This window comes from Physeter macrocephalus, chromosome 10, assembly GCF_002837175.3.
Source record: "Physeter macrocephalus isolate SW-GA chromosome 10, ASM283717v5, whole genome shotgun sequence".
NCBI lineage: Eukaryota > Metazoa > Chordata > Mammalia > Artiodactyla > Physeteridae > Physeter > Physeter macrocephalus.
The window spans coordinates 53,252,357-53,274,253 of NC_041223.1; the positions used below are offsets into that span (position 1 = coordinate 53,252,357).

A 21,897-nucleotide genomic window follows, 5' to 3' on the forward strand; every position below is an offset into this window, starting at 1 on the left:
CGTGTCCCCTGCATCGGCAGGCGGACTCTCAACCACTGCGCCACCAGGGAAGCCCGCCATTTTTTTTCATTGTGGTAAAATATACATAACATAAAATTTACCATTTTAACCATTTTAATGTGTACGGTTCACTGATGTTAAGTATATTTTAATTGCTGTGTAATCATCACCACTATCTATTTCTAGAACTTTGTCATCATCCCAAACAAAAACTCTGTACTCATTAAACAGTAACTCCTCATTCCCCCTCTCCCCAGACCTGGTAACCTCTATTCTCCTTTCTGTCTATATGAATTTGCCCATTCTAGGTACCTCATATAGTGGAATTATACAATATTTGTCTTTTTCTGTCTGCCTTACTTAGCAAGTTTTCAAGGTTCATCCATGTTGTAGCATGTATCAGAATTTCATTCTTTTTATGGCTGAATAATACTCCATAGTATGGATATAACACATTTCGTTTATTCATTTATCTGTTGATGGATCAGAACTCTAATCTTTTGACTGTACTTCACCTTCCTTTAGTGGCTGTATTGGAAGGTAGATCCTTTTTGTTCTTCACCCTCACTGGCTTGTTGGTGTTCTTTCTCTCAAATCTCCCCAGGAGCCTTGCACATCAGCATGATTTTCGGTCATGGTGAACCCAAAGCAATTCTGCTTCCTTTGGACATTAGTGAAGCTGTTGTATTATGTATATTCTGAACTTATCCTAACCCACTCTCTTGCTTAATTCTAGGAGTATAGTGATTTCTGACTTGGTTCTATATGACTATGTGTTCTTTTCCTGCGAATTACACCTTCTTCATGCAACTCCTTAGATATCTAGAAGGCTTAGCTTTCTGGTGTCAGCTGTGTCATTAATTAGCTGTGTGAGTTTACGCTACATTATTCTCAATCATGAAATGAGTTTTGGAGCAGATGATATTTCTGATTTCTTCTAACTCTCGATATTTTATCATTTAAAACATGCTACTTGCTTTCAGCATGGTGGTAAAAGCAAAAATTGATGGAAATCCATTTAGGTGTCTGTGAATCAAATAAGATTATATATCAGAAGGTGCTTGGTAGAGGTGGTTTTACCATGATTAAGACTATAAAAAGATTTCTGTACAGAGCTTTTGGAAATAGCTTAAGAATTAAGTAAGGAACTTAATTCCTTATTGCATAGATAAGCGGGGCTGTATATTATGTGAGAAGAGAATGAATTTAAGAATAGTTAACTGAGTCTAAAAGCAGTAAGAAGGCAGTATCTTTTGAGCATTTTGAAAAGCCAACTGATACTACTTGGAAACAATTTCAATACATTTCTAACTCTTTGATACTGCCACAAGAGTTACTAACTTTTATTACTTTTGTTTGGGTCTTTTTGAGCAGGATACCTGACTTGATAAATTGGATACATGACTTTATTAGAAAAGCAATGGGACAGTCAAAAGCAGATCCTGGTAAATTGATAACGTTGGTATAGACCAGTAGTTTGAAGATTTTCAAATTTCCTGGATCAGTAATTTTCAGAACAAATCAACCAAATAACTTTGGGAATTATTATAGTGTTGTTAACTTTTCAGTTCACACACACACACACAAAATTATTTTTAAAAATTAATTATCTATTATCACAATTTCACAAAAGAAAAAACATTCTAACAGTAAAATGTAGGAATTATCTTAGAATTAAGGACAGATTTAAAATAGAACAGCACATTATATTACTATTTTTCTATGCACCACAGTAGACTTAGTTGTGAATTAATGTTTGGGGATTACTGGTATAGTTATAAATGTTTTTGAAATTAGAGGAAAGGAAAATCATAATTGCCTGGATTGACCAAGGTGGAAAGGATGGTGCCAGTGAAAGGACAAAAGGATGGTGCCAGTGAAAGGACAATGTTTGGAAAAGAAAGTTTTCAGGGAGTGAAGAAGATGCATTGGTTTTATTTATTTATTTATTTATTTAAATATTTATTTATTTATTTGGTTGTACCGGGTCTTAGTTGCGGCATGCAGGATCTTCGTCGCCGTGTGTGGGATCTTTTAGTTCCGGCTTGTGAACTCTTAGTTGCGGCATGTGAGATCTAGTTCCCTGACCAGGGATCGAACCTGCGCCCCCTGCATTGGGAGGGCAAAGTTTTAGCCACTGGACCACCAGGGAAGTCCCAATGCATTGGTTTTAGATATGTGGAATATCCAGGTTGAAGTTCAGCAAGCAGTGAAACAGGTTAGACCTGGAGATAAAGATTTAGGTATCTTCAATCTTGAGATGATAGTAGCAACCATGAAAATGGGCTGAGTTTCCTGAGGGAAAAATGTGTGGTAGATAAGGCAAAGGATAGCTTGTTAGAGGTTAAAGGCCAGGACTCTGAAACCAAACTGCTTGGATTTGAATTCTGGCTTTACTAGTTATGAGCTGTATAACTTCAGTGGCGATACCTTATTATGTTCTCTTCAGAATTAAATGAGTTCTAAGCATTATATAAAATGCTTAGAATATTGCTTGGCAGATAGTTAATGATATATAAGTGTTGGCTACTGTTACTTGGTAGTGGATTAAAAGACCTGAGTAGTATGTAGTAAGTAGTGGCAGGCTATAGCTCCTATGTAGAAGATGGATAAATTCCAAAAATCTTATTTTGAAAGTTATGGAGCTGTGGAAGCAAAGAGGAGGAGGTAAACTCAAATTCTAGGTCTCCCTTCTTATGTGAACTGAGATAGCCAGCTGTTTTTTCCCTGAGAGCAGTTGCCAAATATGGGCATGTTCTTAGGATTAGGTTTGATCCAGGCAGGGGGAGTCCACAGGGAAAAAGAGAAATCAGAAGAGCTTTCAACAGTTGCGTGGGCTGGTTTGACAGATGGAAATCTAGGTGAGCCCAAAATGCAGAGCTTTTTTTTTCTCCACTATACACTTGCTAAGTGCTGGGGCAGTGTCAGAGGCTGCAGCTAGCCTGGTAAAAGTGAGTAAAATCTCTTGCAGTCTCATGGTGCTTAGACTTGCTAGGTTCTCAGACTTCTTGATTTCAGGACCCCTTTTCAATCTTAAAAGTTATTGAAGACACCAAGGAGATTTTGCTTCAATGGATTATATCTGTTGATATTTACTGTATCAGAAGTTCAGAAATTAAAAATAAGAGAAATTTAAAATATTTATTAATTTAAAAATAACAGTAATAATAAACTCATTGCATGTTAACATTAATAGGCTTTTTTTGGAAAAACAATTACATTTTTGAAAACAAAAAATATGTTATTGAAGAGTTAATTTTTAAATATTTTTGTAAATCTTTGGCTTAATAGCAGACAACTGACTTCGTATCTGCTTCTGCCTTCAGTTTGTTGAAAAGTGTTGTTTTGGTTGAAGTAAATGAAGAAAATCCAGCCTTACACAGTATGTAGTTGGAAAAAGGAGTAATTTAATAGTCTTCAGATAATTGTGAACATTCATCTTTGATCCTATGGCAAAACTTGACAAGTGGTAGTTTCTTAAAGGTTAGTTGCAGTGTGGAGTCTGAAATCATTTCAGTGAACTTTTTGTATGTTATTACATTAAAATCTATTGTTCTGTCTTTTATTTTGAATGGATCTTTTACCCACACATAATTTTGTATCATGTGTTGGTTATTTGGAAATAGTGGTTCACTGAGGTGTGCAAATCTTCTGTAGACAATACAAAAACCCCACACATTGGTTAATATCACCACTGAGCTCATCAGAAAAGTATTAAGTATTGGAAAGTTGTCAAGATTATGGTGGCTGATATGTTTTGTGCAATTCTGATTTTTGCCTGAAAGTTCAAACTTTATTGTTGGCAACAAATGCTGCTGTTAGGCTCACTGCATTCATTTTTGAGGAAAGCCCTGCTGAATATCCAAGTTGAAAGACCATAATTTATCTATTGGTTGTTCTTTCAAGTAAAAATGGTATTTTATGAAAAAAAAAAAAACTAATTCAGCTGGTGACTCAGTCACATAAGTGCTTTTCCTCAAGACAACTACCATACTTTGGTATACAACAGAATACTTTGTACATTCTTTGATTTTGTGACTTGGATTATAAAAAAGATATATATTCAGGGGTTGGGATTTAATAAAATTAAATCCCAGCTGTTTCATACTGTTTCATCAGTGATATTCTTAAGTAAAAGTGATATTTCTTTTACTATGAATGCATGACCCTGAGGAATATAGTTGTATAGTTGGTGTTACTGCCTTGATTTATGCTAAGGCTGCAGAAGTTTTACCTGCTATTGCTTTGATACCATCAGTGTCAATGTCGACACAATGAGGAAGGCAAATAATATCTTAGTATTATTATATTATAGTTTTTATTTCAAGGACTCCCTCCTAAAAAAATCTCAGGGACCCCTGGAGGTTCACAGACTAGACTTTGAGAACCACTAATCTGGGGAAAGGCACCTGCAACAAACACTTGACAGTTTTACCCTTCAGACATTTGAAAATAGAAATGAATGGAGTCTAACTAAAGCTACATTCCAGTCCCAATCCAGTTCAGTCCTTTCTACCTAACAGAGGAAATGGCAATCCTCTGTGGAAAATAATATCAACTATAGTCTCTACAGTTATTTTATATGTAGTGTTTGACATACAATCAAATATTGTGAGAAAGGACTTTGCTTCTCACCATGAGAGAATAACAGGATCTGGAATTGCTGGCTCTCTATAAACAACTGGAAAACTGGACAGATACTTGAAACAACTATCTTCACATACTGGACCACAGGCAGCATAACACTCTGATTCCTAAAAGAAGGGAAACAGAAGAGGAGGTAAACTCTACAATTGCTTTGGCTTTTTGCCTGGAGGCAATTTTCAGATTGTGGTGCAGGGAGGGGAAACCCAGATAGAACCCTGTGGTATTGCTGAGTGGTGTGAGACACAGATCAGAGTTTGGGGAAGCCATGGTGGCTAGAATTTACAGGGTAATATACCATAGAGGAAGGAGTTCTACAGAGGAAGAGCTCTAGAAATCCGTATAGGAGTCCCAGAGTTCTGTACATTGGCTATGGTGAAACACCATGATGTTGGCAAAGAACAACTTCTAGGAAAAAAGTTATTGAAATCTGTAAACTGAACAATTCCCGGAGCTCATACAGGATCAGAAATTGTTTGGGTTCACATCACCAGAGTAAAAAGACCTCTCTGAATACATGGGGTATTCAGGGAAGACTTCAGAAGGGTCACCCGCTTTGTAGTGGGACTAAATTAGCTCTAGAATAAAGGCTATTCTATACCCACCCTAAACATAAACCCAATATGGATCAAACTGGTTTACATGTAATTTAATTGCCCACTAGAACAAAGTCCAATCCTCTTTAACAAAATCTAACACTCAAGAACATAAATCAGCAATATTTAGCATACAGTAAAAAAAATCATGGGGCTTCGCCGGTGGTGCAGTGGTTGAGAGTCCGCCTGCCGATGCAGGGGACACGGGTTCGTGCCCAGGGAAGATCCCACATGCCACGGAGCGGCTGGGCCCGTGAGCCATGGCCGCTGAGCCTGCGCATCTGGAGCCTGTGCTCCGCAACGGGAGAGGCCACAACAGTGAGAGGCCTGCATACAGCAAAAAAAAAAAAAATATTATGGACATGTCAAGAAGTGAGAAAACATAACTCACAACCAAATGAGAAACAGACCCAGAAAAGGCAGAAAGGATGGAATTAACAGACAAGAATGTTGAAACAGCTAAAATAAATATGCTCAATATAGTCAAGTTATTAAAGGAAAATATAATGAACATTATAATTAGAGTAATGGAAGATATAAAGAACCAAATGGAGCTTTTAGAGTTGAAATATAAAGTGTATTAAATGACTTTCACTTGATGGGATTACAGACAAGTTAGATCTTAACAGAAGAAAAGATCAGTGATCTTGAAAAAAATAATAATGATCCAGAATGAACATAGGAAAATGACTGAAAAAATTTACAGAGCCTTATTTTTATTTAGACCAAAATCAAGTGGTTTAAAATAGAAGTTATTGTAGCACCAAAAGGTGGGGACTGGAAAATTATTTGAAGAAATAATGTCCCAAATTTTCAGACTTTGACGGAAAGTATAAACTTCCAGATCCAAGAAGCGCTTCACAACCCCCAAGCAGTATAATCATAAAGGAAATCACACTAGAATACATCATAATCAAATTGCTAAAAAAAGTGATAAAGAGAAATTCTTAAATTCAGGTAGGAAAAAAATAGGTACATTAAGTACAAAGGACAAAAGATAATAGTTATTGTAGACTTCTATCAGAAACTATAAAAAGAGAAGATAATAGAATAACATCTTTAAAGTATTGATAGGAAAAAAAAAAACTGTGAACCTAGATTACTATATCCACTGAGAATATGTTTCATTAAAGGAGGTGAAATACTATTTCAGACAACAAAGCTTAGAGAATTCATCACCAGCAGACTACTACCACAGAAATGTTAGACAGGATTCTTTAGACAGAAGGAAAAAGATACTTGATGGAACCTTTGAGCTACATGAAAGAATGAAGAGCTCTGAAAATGCTAAACATGTGGTTAAACAGAATTCTTTCCCTCATTTAAAAATTTAAAAATAATTAACTGTTTAAAGCAAAAATAGTGGCAGTATACTGTCAGATTTATAACATACGAGGAAGTAAATTGTATAAAACCAATAGAACAATAAGAGAGGGATAATGGAAGTATATTGTTAAAAAGTTATTATACATGAAAGAGTAGACCATGATAAGTAAAAGATGCATAGTGCAAGTCCTAAAACAACCACATTTTAAAAAAGAGAATGAACTAACAAGCCAAATAATGGAGATAAAATGGAATACTAAAAAAACAGAAAAAAACAAAAAAAAAACTCAATCCAGAGGATGACAGGAATTGAGGGGAAAAAAGGAACAAAGAACAAATGGAACAAATAGAAAACAAAGATCAAGATGGTAGATTTAAACCCAATCTCATCAATAGCTGCATTAACTATAAAGGATCTAAATACTCCAGTTAAAAGCCAAAGATTTTCAGGCTGCATATAAACTCTCTGCTGTCTATGTGAAATTCATTTTAAATATAAAGACGAGTGTGGGGAAATATATACCAAACAAACACTAATCATAAGAAAGCTAGAATGGCTATATTAATTTCAAAGAATTAAACAAATATGCAGACAAAGAATATTATAAGGGATAAAGAGGAACATTTGAAAATGATAACGGGGTTAAATTCATCAAGAAGGTATAACTATTCTTAATACATATACCTGTAATAAGAGAGCTTCAGAGTACATGGAGCAAAAACTGACAACTGAAATTGACAAATCCACAATTATGGTTGGAGATTTCAACATTCATGTCTCAGTAATTGATAGAACAAGTGTACATAAAATTTTTTTTTTTTTTTTGCTGTACACGGGCCTCTCACCGCTGCGGCCTCTCCCATTGTGGAGCACAGGCTCTGGACACGCAGGCCCAGCGCCCACGGCCCACGGGCCCAGCCGCTCCACGGCATGCGGGATCCTCCCAGACCGGGGCACAAACCCGCGTCCCCTGCATCAGCAGGCGGACTCCCAACCACTGCGCCACCAGGGAAGCCCTAGAACAAGTGTACATAAAATTTATAGGGATGTAGAAGACTCAAACGACACCGTCAACTAATGTGACCTAATTGACATTTATAAAACATGCCTCCCAACACTACGAAGTAAACATTGTTTTCAAGTGCACATGGAACATTCATCTAGATTGACCATATGCTGGATGATTAAAAAATAAAAGTTCTGATAAATTTGAAAGTTTCTAAATCACACAGAGAATGTGCCCTGACCAAAACCAGAATTAATCTCTAGCAGGATATCTGGAAAATTCTAAAATATTTAGAAATTAAACAACAGTTTTCTAAATAACTCATCGATAAAATAAATCACAGGGAACATTAGAAAATATTTTGAATGAAAATGAAAAAGCAACATGTCAGTTTGTGGAATGCAGCTAAAGCAATGCTTAGAGGGGAATTTATCACTTTAAAACAATGGTCTAATCTTCTACCTGAATAAGCTAGGAAAGGAGAACAAAGCAAACCCAAAGTAAGTAGAAGGAATGCAAAAATAAAGATGAGAAGAAATCAGAGAAATAGAAAATAGATAAACAATAGAGAAAAATTAATAAAATCAAATGCTGTGTTTTGAAAAGATCAATAGCCTCACCAGTATCAGAAATGATATTGAGAAGAAGAGTAGGTAGAGACATGGGCAGTCCCCAGTTGGGCTTATAGACAATGTATTGAGTTATGGGGCAGCAAGAGAAGAGCCAAAACAGGCTAGGCTTCAAGAAGGGGAATGCCAAGTTTGAGTTCTTAGTGGAACTGTTCTGGGATCAATCCAGAGTGTGCCTATACTTCTGACATTAAAGTGAGGTGAGGAGAAAGTGAAGGGAGGCCAGGGTGGAAGTCAGGGGATCCAACAAGTCATCTTTTGTTATCGATGTAACATGAAAGGCATGTTACATCGAAAGGGCATGAAAGGAAAGGCAGGTGGGGGGCAGGGATAACCTACCACTTAGAAGAGGGTAATGTTTGGTTTGCCCTTGTGAAAAATTCTTTGACTATTTCTGCATGAAAAATTCAGATGCTGCGAAAGCCTTAGATGTGGTCATTTTTCACTCTCACATTGGACCTAATATATCAGGCTCAAGTTAAGTTAAACTGTATTTAGTAAGAAAATGCCTAAACATTTTTCTTTGGAGAATTTTCAAGATGAACATGGAAGTGAAAATCAACAGAAATATTCAACTGCTTGTGTAGTCCCCTCTCCCCCCACCCCCCCTTTTAAAGGTGATTTTCAACAGTAAGTATTTTACTGGTTTTTTTTGGTTTGGTTTTGTTTACTGTTACTTTTTACTGCTGCAGGTAGTAGCTGACTGGTCATTGTATGTAGTATAGGCTAAGTAGAAATAGAGAAAAGTTCTGCTAGGTATATTTCAGGTGAAGGAAAAATCATTGGGTTGAATTCTCAGATTATTTTTAATAGAAGAGTCTAGGATTAATATTGATAAAAAATTCAAACTTTATAGCTGGGTTATCCTTTTTTTAAAAGAAAACATTTATTTGAAAAGTGACTGAAGTGCTTTTTATAAACTATTTATTAATGTGCCTGACAAAAGAGAAATGTCTAGATTCTTTTTCACCAGATGTTAAATTCTGGGTGGTAGGTTGTAGAATGATTTTTACTGCCTGTCATTTTTGTACTTGTTTGAATTGCTTGAATTTTAAAATAATGAACATGTATCTTTTCTTCCCAAGACCATAGAACTGTTAAAAAAGTGCCTAGCACATAAGAAATAAAGTAAATATTTACTGAATAAATGAATGAATAAAATGGATTTTGTGGGAAAATTAAGGGTAATATTTATTATATTACTGTTATATTAGGTTTAGTTATAATGTGCATTGGTATATTGGACATACTGGAAAGTCATTTTGTCAGTAATTCTAGTTTGTTACGCACCCCCCCCCAATGAAATATGTGGGTTTATGCCATTTTAGTATACACCTACCTTCCTCATACAGCTATTGAAGGGGGAAAAGCATCAAGAAAAATATTTGCTTCCAAATGATTTCTGTACCCTCTCTGTAATTTTTTTTTCCCCCTGCTCGGAATAGAAACTATTTCTGGCCGCAGGAGCTCTCTAGGGAGAATGTTAGTCCTTACCTCGGCAGGCAGAGTTGTACAAAGAGTTAATTTAAAAACATAGCCTGTTTGCTCCCAGCCAGGATGGAAGGTGGCTTGTCAGTTTTCAGTATCTTCTTTTCTTCCCTCCTATCCTTGTCTTTTCCTCCCTCCTATCCTTGTCTTTTACTCCCTCTTACTCCTTTTACTCCCTTTTACTTATCCTTGTAAGTGGTCTTTTTTAAACTCTACCAATTTGTTTCTTTCTCATCTCTCGAGATGTAGTATAGTGTTGTGGGCTCCCCAGTTCACCACTGGTCTTGTGAGTAGTGGGATTTCTTTTCCAATTGCTGTGTTGTCGTTATCTCTTCCACAAGAATAAAATACTTAAGCCCTAAATATAAAACCTGAACAGAAAGGAAGTTCACAGTTTCATCACAAATCATCTTTTCTTGTGCATTTCCCCCCAGTTCAAGGAGCCTTGTTTAAAGCATTGTTTTGTATTTTGTACAGCTAGGAATTATAAAAGAGAATCTAAAAATTGTTTTCTTAGCAGTGATGGAATCCAGTTCGATTTTCCATTGATCACCAAATAGCACAAACTCAACTGTTATGCTCTAGATTTTCAGCAGAGGATGTTAAGAATGAAGGTAGGGCTTCCCTGGTGGCGCAGTGGTTGAGAGTCCGCCTGCTGATGCAGGGGACACGGGTTCGTGCCCCGGTCCGGGAAGATCCCACATGCCGCGGAGCGGCTGGGCCCGTGAGCCATGGCAGCTGAGCCTGTGCGTCCGGAGCCTGTGCTCTGCAACGGGAGAGGCCACAACAGTGAGAGGCCCGCGTACCGCAAAAAAAAAGAATGAAGGTAGACTTGGATCATACATCAGATGAGCATAATGTCCTTCTTTTTCCTGGCTTATATCTATTTTCCTGGCATACTTTTTAACTGTACTTTTTATTGGGGAATAATTTTAGATTTACAGAAAAGTTGCAAATATATTACAGAGTTCTTGTATACCCCTCATCTCATTTTCCCTGTTGTTAACATGTGATATAACCATGGTACATTTGTCAAAACTAAGAAATCAACAGTAGTACATTACTATTAACTGAACTCTAGACTTTATTCAGATTCTACTAGCTTTTCCACTAACGTCCTTTTTCTGTTCTATGATTCAATCCAGGATACCACATTGCATTTAGATGTCATGTCTCTTCATCTCCTCTGTTCTTTGGCAGTTTATATCTTTAATTATCTTTCATGATTTTAACAGTTTTGAGGAATATTGGTCAACTGTTTTGTGGAGCTTATCTCAGTTTGGGTTTGCTTCATGTTTTCCTCATGTAGACTGAGCTTATGTTTTTTTGTGAATGATACCACAGAAATAAACTGCCCTTCTCATCACATAATATTAGGGGTACGTTCTATTAATGTGACTTATGATTCTTGGTGTTAACCTGGAGTCATCTGGCCAAAGCAGTGTTTGCTAGACTTCTCTACTATAAGGTTACCCCCACTCCCCATACTCTGTTCTTTACAAGTCACTAAGTCTAGCCTATGCTCAAAGGAGGGTGTAGGATAAGCTTTTAGAGTATCTACATAGATTATTTGGAATTCTGTAAGGAAGATCTTTTCTCTCCCATTTATTTCTTCAATCATTTATTTATATCAATGTGACTCATGCATATTTATTTTATACTTTGAGTTATAGTTCCTTACTACGTTATTTTGTTGCTCAAATGGTTCCAACTTTGGCAGATGGAAGCTCTTTCAGGTTGGCTCTTATGTCCCTTTGACATGCCCCTATCCTTTTGGTTTTCTGAATACTTCTTTACTTTCTGGCACTACAAGATGCTGTGGGCTCATCTTGTATTTTCCCTACCCTCGTCCTAGAATCAGCCATTTCTCCAAGGAGCCCTGGTTCCATGATTAGTGGTATTTAGAAACCAATATCTGGGCAGTGAATATGCTCATTGCTACTAGAATGTCATTGTTTCTAGGCCTTCTCAACAGACAGAGCAAGGAAATATATGTATATATACTAATTCATATATATACACATATCTATAATTTCTGTATCTTTTCATCTATATGTATATTAAGCTAAACATGAGTTCATACTGATGATGCTGACTAATCCAATAGCATAGAATTCTTTTAGCTTTCCCCTTTTGTTTATCTGAACTTCCCTCTCCAGCTATGATTAACCTGGCTTCTACCATCCATCATCCATTTACTTATTTCTTCAACTGTAGTATACATGTAAAGCAGTTTCAGAAATGTTAATTTCTACCCAAACTAGAAAACAGTGTTCATGTACAGTTCCTTTTTCTTCTACCCTTACTGTTTCCAGTCAAAACATGATTTTCCAAAATAATTTTAAGTCAGCTCCTTTTTTTTTTTTCTTGTACCCTCTTCAGTGAGATTGTCATACATTTATAATACAGTTATATTCTTTTGACACAGTCTGCATTCCAGCCTGGGGTCCCCAACCTCTTGGTTGATTTTTTTTTTAATGTGCATATATTAAAATTCACTTTTTGTGTTGTAAAGTTCTTTGTGCTTTGCCAAATACATAGTGTCATGTATTCACCAGTCCAGAATATTTCTACCACCCTAAAAATTCCTCTGTGTGTCCCCTTTAGTAAACCGCTCTTCACTCCCGCCAATTCCTGGCAACCACTTAACTGTTTTTCTGTACTTCTAGTTTTGCCTTTTCTAGAATGTCAAATGAAGGGAATCATATAATATGTAACCTTTCAGATCAGGCTGTTTTCATGTAGCAAAATGCATTTAAGATATATCCATCTTGTTATCTGAATCAATAGCTTGTTCCTTTTTATCACTGAATAGTATTATGTTGTATGGATGTCTCAGTTTGTTTATCCATTCCCCTGTTGAACAGTAGCTTGGTTGCTTCCAATTTTTAGTGATTATGAATAAAGCTGCTGTAAAAACTTACATATAAATTTTTGCATGAACATGTTTTCATTTCACTTGGGTAAATAACTAGGGGCATGACTGCTAAGTTGATTGTAGGGTGAATATATGTCTAACTTGGTAAGAAACTGCCAAACTGTCTGAAGTGGCTGTTAACATTTTGCATTTCTATCAGCAGTGAATGAGAGTTGCTGTTGCTCTGCATCCTTGCCTAGTATAATTTTTAATAGTGTCCCCTTTCACTTTCAATTGTGTCCAGGTTTGTATGATAAACTATGCTGTATTAAGTAAGCATAATCACATATTCTATCTTCTTATGCTTTGTGACTCTACTGGTGAGGAATTTTGGTGACTCTATTGAGTCCAGTATTTTTTTTTGAGAGTTAGGATTTTCCTCGTTAGGAACATGATTTTAGATCTTCTAATTTCAATAATGGTGGATTAAGGAAATAAATAGGTAAAGGAAATCAGAAAAAAAGTAATTCAGTTGATTAAATCGGGTCAACATCATGTAATGAGTGCCAATCTCTTTGTGAGGTTACTCATTTTGATACCACTCTTCTAGGTGTCTGTTCATTTTCTGAAATGGCACCCACAAGTAATTTTGTACATTTTTTTTTACTTTTAATCTTGCAGTCCAACCATAATTTGGACCTTTCTTAATACCTCAGAAGATGGAGAAAATGAAATCATTACAGCTTTTAATGTAGTTCTGTATCAGACTTAAGGTTGAAGCCTCTAGGGAAAGTCAGCAGTACCAGAAAGCCATCTTTGTCTGTGGAACACCTACAAACTAAATGTGGGTACCCTTTAGCCTTCAGATCTTTGTGTCTCAGTGTTATTTTAATTTTCATATTTATTCTTTGGATTCTGGGGTTAGATACTTCAGTTAAACTTTTGGCATGCTGCATATTAGCCTTGGGCATGTACCCTTTTTGCCTTATCTTGAAGCCAAACAGAGCAAATAATGCTTTTCTTTCTTTAAAAATTTTCTATGCTCGTATCTCTGTACTTACTCCTCCTTATTCATACAAAAATAACGGTGTCAGCAAAAATGAGAGTTAAAGATTTGCTGAGATAATTTATGAGCAGCTCATTCATGTTATCTACCCACGATCTCTAGGGACAGTTCATTTAAATGAAAACTGCTAATATTTCTAGAAAGCCAGGCTGCTGCTTCACTTAGTTATGCAAGTGAGAATTCTCACAGGTCAGAGGCCACAGGTGCATCTACAGGCCTGTCATCTCATGTTTAGGAATCGCCAACCAACCTTTCTGGTCTTTTTCCAACCAACCTTTCTGGTCTTTTTCATAGGTGGTGGGAAGAAGATGGGAAACGATGCAGTTTCCAGATGTCAAGGTCTAAGTAGATCAAGTCAGAAACTCTTTGGGAATGCCTAGTCCACAATGGTCAGGATACCAAAGCAGATTGCAGTGGTTAGCAGAAAATTGACAAACCCATCAGATTTATTTGAGGAGATGGCAACTTGTGGATTAAATTGCTCCACTAGTGATTTTCCTTTCCTTACATCGAATTCAGATGTAATATTCATGTGCATCTACTACTATGGGAGAAAGATGGCAGGGAGAACCCTAACTTTGGACTTCCCTGGTTTATTTTTATTGAAGTATAGTTGATTTACAATGTTGTGTTAATTTCTGCTGTACAGCAACATGATTCAGTTATACATATATATATACGCACACATTCTTTTTTATATTCTTTTCCATTATGGTTTATCATAGGATATTGAATTTATTTAGTTCCCTGTGCTCTACAGTAGGACCTTGTTTATCCTGGATTATTTTTAAATTTTCCATTGCTTTAAATCTTGAGGAAATATTTGGAATATTTTCTTTATTACTGAAAGTGATTGCTATTTGATCTTTATGTTCTTTCAAATTCAGAAAATCACTTTATGGTGAAAGAAAAAAATTAAGCCTTTGAACGATATTTCTTCTTGGTTGAATGTGATTCATTTAGCGTCAGTGTTAAAATATTATGCCTACCGCTATGCTGTGCCCTAATCTTGAGAGCACCAGGCATTTTGGACAAGTCAGTTAACCCAGTTGGCCCTGTTTCGTTCTTTTGTAAAATGAGAATATTTGGACTAGTGAGCTCTTGGATACCTTCCAACTCTGTAGTATGTGGTTTTTTGACATGAGTGACTGTATTAGATTTTACCCTAAAATGAACATTTACCAAATAATGTCAATGATGTAAATGTAAGCCTACTCCTACTGTGAGTCTTAGTAGAACACAGAACAATGTTTACTGTGTTCAAATGACATTTTAATATAGGGTCAACTTTTCAGTTCTTGTTTTTATTTTTTTTGAAATCTATATCTCCAGTATAATTCTGTTTAAAATTATAACCTTTCTGCATGTATCTAATATGCATGAAGTTACTTTATAATATCAATAAGTCTAAATTTTTATTTTATTTTATTTTATTTTCCGGTACGCGGGCCTCTCACTGCTGTGGCCTCTCCCGTCGCGGAGCACAGGCTCCGGACGCGCAGGCTCAGTGGCCATGGCTCACGGGCCCAGCCGCTCCGCGGCATGTGGGATCTTCCCGGACCGGGGCATGAACCTGCGTCCCCTGCATCGGCAGGCGGACGCTCAACCACTGCGCCACCAGGGAAGCCCCTAAATTTTTATTGTACAAATATCTTTTGTAAATTGTTTTGATTCCTGTGTATAGGAACCCAGAAGAAAAGTGAATCACTGTGTTCGGTGCCAGATTTTTTTCCCCCGTGAATACATGTAACTATTTATTAAATAATGAATATAATCTTAATTTAAAAAAATGTGTTCGAGTTGATTTTTGAAGAGAAAAATTTGTAGCTTCCTTTTGAAAGATACTTTTTTAGAGGACAGGCTAGAAAATGAAAAGCATGGGCAAAGGTAGGTTAACCTTACCTTCATTTAACATGAAGTTCCGAGATAGATGTTCTATTTACTTAACAATTAATAAGATATTTAAATATTACATATGATTTTCTGTCGACTTTTTACTATACTTTTCAGGGAATGATATCTCTTGCTCTACTAAGCAATCCTGTTACATATTTTGAGTCATGTATTTTTGCTGATGTACGGTAGTGCTTTTTAAAGGTGGAATTGACAGCACCCGGAAACAGATTTGATGAAAGTTCAAGGCTACATAAAATTGCTTCTGTGTACTTAGCACGTAAAGGAGCATTATAAGTCTGTGTCCATGTTTGCTTGGCCTGGTGTGGTTGTCTTATTCTTGGAATGGACACAGAGAATGCCATTAAAAGGCACAAAGAAATAAATGGACTTTTCTCTTTTCATGTCTTCATCAAACCAGTATTTGCAGAGTTCCTTCTGTTCCTCCTCTTTTTACAGTCCACCAGGAATCAAACATTTCATACTTGAAAGACTGTATGACACTTCCTCCTTTGATCCCTCCTCTCTTTAAGGATTCACAAATGCCAGCATTCCTCCTAGTTAAGCTTTCATTCAGCTTTTTCTTTGTTTCCTTTCATAATTTAGTGGTGAATTACCAATTATTTTATTTATTTATTTATTTTAAAGATGTTTCAGCTTGCAGACTTGAGCTTTCAATTTTCTTGGTTTCACTGTCCTATAGTAAAAAATAGTCTGTCTGGCATTAACTGAAACTTCCTCCCTGAGTACACATGCAACAACAACCTAACATAGAGAATAATGATCGTTGGTTATAACCATGACCCTAGGGCAGTGCAAGGTACCTAAATGTTTTCTGATTTATTCAAGAAAGATAAGATCATAATCAACTCAATTTGTTGTGCATTTTGTTCCAATTCATTTGACAAGTACTAATCTATGTTTAGTAAGTGGATATTAACAAGAATACCCCATTCCCCGATCCAAAAGGGTACCAGCATGTTTGCTGTATTTTACTTCAACTCTGTTGTAGAGATGTTCTGCATGAAAGATGTTTTTTTTTTTTTTTTTTTTTTTGTGGTATGCGGGCCTCCCTCTGCTGTGGCCTCTCCCGTTGCGGAGCACAGGCTCCGGACGCGCAGGCCCAGCGGCCATGGCTCACGGGCCCAGCCGCTCCGCGGCATGTGGGATCCTCCCAGACCGGGGCGCGAACCCGGTTCCCCTGCATCGGCAGGCGGACGCGCAACCACTGCGCCACCAGGGAAGCCCCCATGAAAGATGTTTTTAATTAAAACACTGGAGAAGGTAACGCTAGCACCCCTTATATTAGGGTCATGTTCTGAAGATTTCTCAAATCTTTCCTCCCCCAAAATGGTTGAAGACTTAATAAAGAAAGAGATGGAATTCAGAAATCAGTCAGTATTCCTCTGGAAAGCCTCGCGGTAGCAGTACTTCCTTCTAACCATTCACATTCCCTAGACATTTTTTGAAGATTCATTTGAGCAAACGTTTATTGAGCACTTACTACGTATAAGATAATGTGATAGGAAGTAAACAACGGGGTCAGGAATGAAGGGAAATAGAACTATGCTGTTGATAGTTTTGTGACCGTCAAGGACTTCACACTCGAACAGTTCCTTAAATTAACTTTCAGGCGTATAGTTATAAATCTGGGGGCGTTTTGGTATATTTTTATTTTTCGAATTTGAGCATTTTGCAGCAGTCAACTGGAAACCACCAGGAAGGCGAATGATCTATTCAAAAGTCCACAAGTGTGTGTGTGTATGTTAATATAGCTTTATTGAGATATAATTTACATACCATAAAATTCACCCTTTTAAAGAGTCCAGTTCTTTGGTTTTTAGTATACTCACGGAGTTGTGCAGTCATCACCACTATCTAATTTTAGAACATTTTCATCATCCCCAAAACAACTGTACCCATTAGTGGTCCCTTCTCCTAACTCTTCACCACTAATCTGATTTCTGTCTTTATGGATTTGCCTATTCTGGACATTTCATGTAAACGGAATTATAGAATATTTGTCTTTTTGTGTCTGGTTTCTTTCACTTTGCATAATGTGTTCAAGGTTCATCTATTTTGTATCATATATTAATACTTCATTTCTTTTTATGACTGAATAATATTCTGTTGTATGGATTTACCACATTTTGTTTATCCATCGATCAGCTGATGGATATTTGAGTTGTTACTGCTTTTTGGCTATTATGAATAATACTGCTGTGTACATTTGTATGTTTTTATATAGATGTATGCTCTGATTTCTCTTGGATATACCTACGAGTGGAATTATTGGGTCATATGGTGACTTTGTTTAATCTTTTTTTTTTTTTTTGCGGTATGCGGGCCTCTCACTGTTGTGGCCTCTCCCGTTGCGGAGCACAGGCTCCGGACGCGCAGGCTCAGCGGCCATGGCTCACGGGCCCAGCCGCTCCGTGGCATGTGGGACCTTCCCGGACCGGGGCACAAACCCGTGTCCCCTGCATCGGCAGGCAGACTCTCAACCACTGCACCACCAGGGAAGCCCTGTTTAATCTTCTAAAACTGTTTTCTAAAGTGACTGTGATTTTTCAATTCTACCATCAATGAATGAGGGTTCCAGTTTCTCTATATCCTCATCAGCACTTGTTGTCTCTTTTTTAATTATAGCCATCCTAATGGGTGTGAAGTGGTATGTCATTGTGGCTTTGATTTGCATTTCCCTAATAGCTAATGACATTGAGCATCTTTTCATGAGCTTGCTGGCCACTTGAGTATCTTTGGAGAAATATCTACTTGAATCCTTTGCACATCTACAAATTGTATTATTTGTCTTTTTGTTGTTGCATTGTAAGAGTTCTTTATATAATCTAGGTACAAACTCTTATCAGCTGTATGATTTGCAAATGTTCTCTTCCATTCTGTGGGTTGTCTTTTTACTTTCTTGATGGTATCCTTTGAAGCATAAAAGTTTTTAATTTTGATGACATCAGTTTATTTTTTTCTTTTGTTGCCCATGTCATATCTAAGAAACCATTGCCTAATACAAGGCTATGAAGATTTACTCCTATAATTTCTTCTAAGAGTTTATAGTTTAGTTCTGTGATCCATTTTGAGTTAAATTTTGTATATGGTGTGAGGTAAGGGTCCAGCTTCATTCTTTAGTATGTAGCTACCCAGTTGTCCCATACTATTTATACTGTTCTTTCCCCCCATTGAATGAACTTGGCACCATTGTCAAAAATCAGTTGATCATAAATGTAAGGGTTTATTTCTGTATTCTCAAGTCTGTTCCATTTATCTGTATGTCTGTCTTTATGCCATTGCCACACTGTCTTTATTATTGTGGCTTTGTAGTAAGTTTTGAAATTCCACACGATTTTTTTACTTTGTACTTTTCCTCATTGCCCACATCCTTTTGGTTACCAGTTTTCAACTCTCACTTTTTAATATTTTTCAGACTGGTGTGAGACTATTTGTGCCCCCACTAACAAGTCATTGTTTTAGGATGTTAATTGTTTGTTGTTATTGTTGTTTTGTTACCCAGACCTCCTTTCTGCACCCCCACCCCCACCCAAAAACATTAGCTTCTTAACTGCTTCTTTGTTTTTTTTTTTTTTTTAATTCTGTTCAGCAAGTACACGTGCTTTAACTGGTTCTTTACATTAATTCATTCAACCATTTTTGTTTGTTTACTTGCTGAACTTGACATTATATGGGTATTGGGGGTATAATGATGAATATGTCAGATACAATCTATAGTCTTGTAGACCTTACATTCTAGTTGGGAAAGCACAATAAATAAGTTTAAAACAATTAGTGTGATGAAGGGAATTAAGCAGAATTATCTTTATAAAAATTAATCTGGCTACTTTCCTGATTAAAATTCTTTAGTAACTCCCCATTACTTTCAGGATGGTGTTCAAGTTCCTGATTTAATTATAAGATCACTTTATCTTATCTAATTATAAGAGAACTTTTTTCAACATTAACATCTTTCTAGTAAGTTCTCTGCTCTCTTCCTTTGTGAATATTTCTTATAGACTGTGTAAACCCTGTATTAAACCTTTTAAAAATTCATCTGTAGCTATAAAAAATTTGCAGTAGGCTCTTACAATATTGGCTTGTATATTGGAATATACTTTAATTAAATGCTATAATTTTAATGAAATATTTATAAGTAAGATGAAGTATTTTAAAGGAGTATATTAACATCTTAATAAGGAAGTCAAAAAGTACAGTTGCAAAAGTTATCTCATAGTGAAAGCATTGTAGTTGCATTGCATGAAACTAGATCATAGCAAGTCTGTCTAATTGTGGTCTTTGAATGTGCCAGATGTTCTAAAATATTAAATTATGCCTTTGACCATACTGCCTGGCTTATTTAAAAAAACACTTAACAGGGCTTCCCTGGTGGCGCAGTGGTTAAGAATCTGCCTGCCAATGCAGGGGACACGGGTTCGAGCCCTGGTCCGGGAAGATCCCACATGCCACGGAACAGCTAAGCCCATGCACCACAACTACTGAGCCTGTGCTCTAGAGCCCACGTGCCACACCTACTGAGCCCATGTGCCACAACTACTGAAGCCCACGTGCCTAGAGCCTGTGTTCCGCAACAAGAGAAGCCACTGCAATGAGAAGCCTGCGCACCACAATGAAGAGTAGCCCCCGCTCGCTGCAACTAGAGAAAGCCCACGCTCAGCAATGAAGACCTAATGCAGCCAAAAATAAAAACAAACAAACAAACAAACAAAACACGTAATGAATTTACTACTTCAGTTTCTTGGATATGGTAAGTAAACGTAAGCAGCATCATAAGAAAATGGAACATATCCATGAATGAGGTAAAAAAAAAAATCGCATTTCCAAGATAACCAAGATGAATTAGTCAATTTTCTGTTGCCATAAATTCTGTTGTTACTGAGTATTTAATAGTATTTTACATATACTCTTCGATTTTAAAACTGTTTTCTATCTCAATTGGTGATGAAACACAAAACCCAGAAGACAAGGGCTGGATTTGGCCCCTTTCCAGCCTTATGATAATGGAGATCAGAGTCAAGAAAAGTCAAGACTAGCTCATTAGTCTAACAAATATTTATTGAATGTTTACTATGTGCCGCATACTGTTTTATGCACCAGGAATACCAGTATGTTTGCCAGTATGGCCATGGCAAACAAGGCACCTGCCATCAAGGAGTATAGGAGTTGATAGGGTAGACTGATAAAGAGAAATGAGGGGATGGCATAAAATACAGTCCAGCGGGCACTGTTTTTCCTAAAATAAACCTTTAAGTTTTCCTTTTACCTCTTTTAGCACATTCCATTCTTTAATTCAGATTATTAACAACTTTTGGGGAAAGAAAGAAATAGTAGAAAAATAAATCTACAGAGACTTCCAGTTTCTGCTCTGACATGTAAAGAGCTTAGAAGTTGTTGCTCCCCTTCTCACAACAAGAAAAAAACTCAAAAACTGAGAATCAGTAACTTTTAATAGATTTCTCAGAGAGTTGAGGTCATAGGGCAAATCACCACTCTGAAAACTAGAGAGACAGGTGAATATGGAGAATCACAGCTTGCTAGGAGCATGAGCTGCTGCAACTGGTAGGATCACTTAAATGATAACTTACTAGTTGCTGAGGACCGAGTGTGGACTAGCTTGAGAGTTGTTAAAAGCTCCTGGGAATCCAGTTTAAGGAGGTCCCCACACTTGCATGAATTTTATCTCCAGGTGTCTCCCCACCTTTTCAAGCTGAAGATCTGAGAAAAATCCCCTCATACTTCTGACAGGTGGAGGGGGAAGTAACCATTTTGAAATGCTCCCACTTCTATTCTCAGTAGGGGAGGCCAGCCCTCAGCGGACACTCCTAGAGCTTTATCTGACCTAGGGAAAGGGCAGTTAGTCAGCTTATCCCCCTGTATCCTTTCTTTCTCATATAAGAGGATGGAAAAACACTAAGAATCTCTTCTGAAGGCTACAGCCCAGGGGCTCAGGCCCACTAAAAAAACCCTGAGATTTAATCATAAGAATATAGAAAACTTCTCCCACAGCACCTTCAGACCACATCAACAGAGCTCCAGTAAACTAACAGTGGATTACTACTGAGAGAGCTATAAGACACAGACCCTATTTAAGAGGGAGTTTCTAGGGAAACCCAAAGATAACAGGAAAGACCAAAAAAAGGACACTAGAGGAAATTGAAACCTCTGATAACTACAGCTACAGCAAACATTGAGCGTAGCCTAGTTCCTAGGCAGATAAACATATAACCTCACACTAAAGTCCTGTTTTCAGTAAAGCACAAAGGCAATCACTACAACAGGGGGAAAAAGCTTTCCTAAATATAAAAGAAATCTTACAAATGAAAAAGCCAAAGAGAACAGGTAATAGAGAAATAAAATATAACATATA

The 21,897-nt window shown here is 36.9% G+C and overlaps 1 protein-coding gene across 13 annotated transcripts in view; it reads left to right on the forward strand.

The window, feature by feature from the left end:
* The window catches only part of PDSS2 (decaprenyl diphosphate synthase subunit 2), a 279,796-nt gene that overhangs the window by 32,953 nt on the left and 224,946 nt on the right, over positions 1 to 21,897 (forward strand). The window contains exon 1 of one of the 13 annotated variants that reach the window (XM_055087593.1): positions 20,162 to 20,277. The exons of the other annotated variants lie outside the window; for them this stretch is intronic. Coding sequence (XP_054943568.1) covers positions 20,201 to 20,277 — 77 coding nt within the window. The 5' untranslated portion in view covers positions 20,162 to 20,200. Of the gene's footprint in view, positions 1 to 20,161; positions 20,278 to 21,897 lie in introns of those variants that run through there. 13 annotated transcript variants of the gene reach the window in all.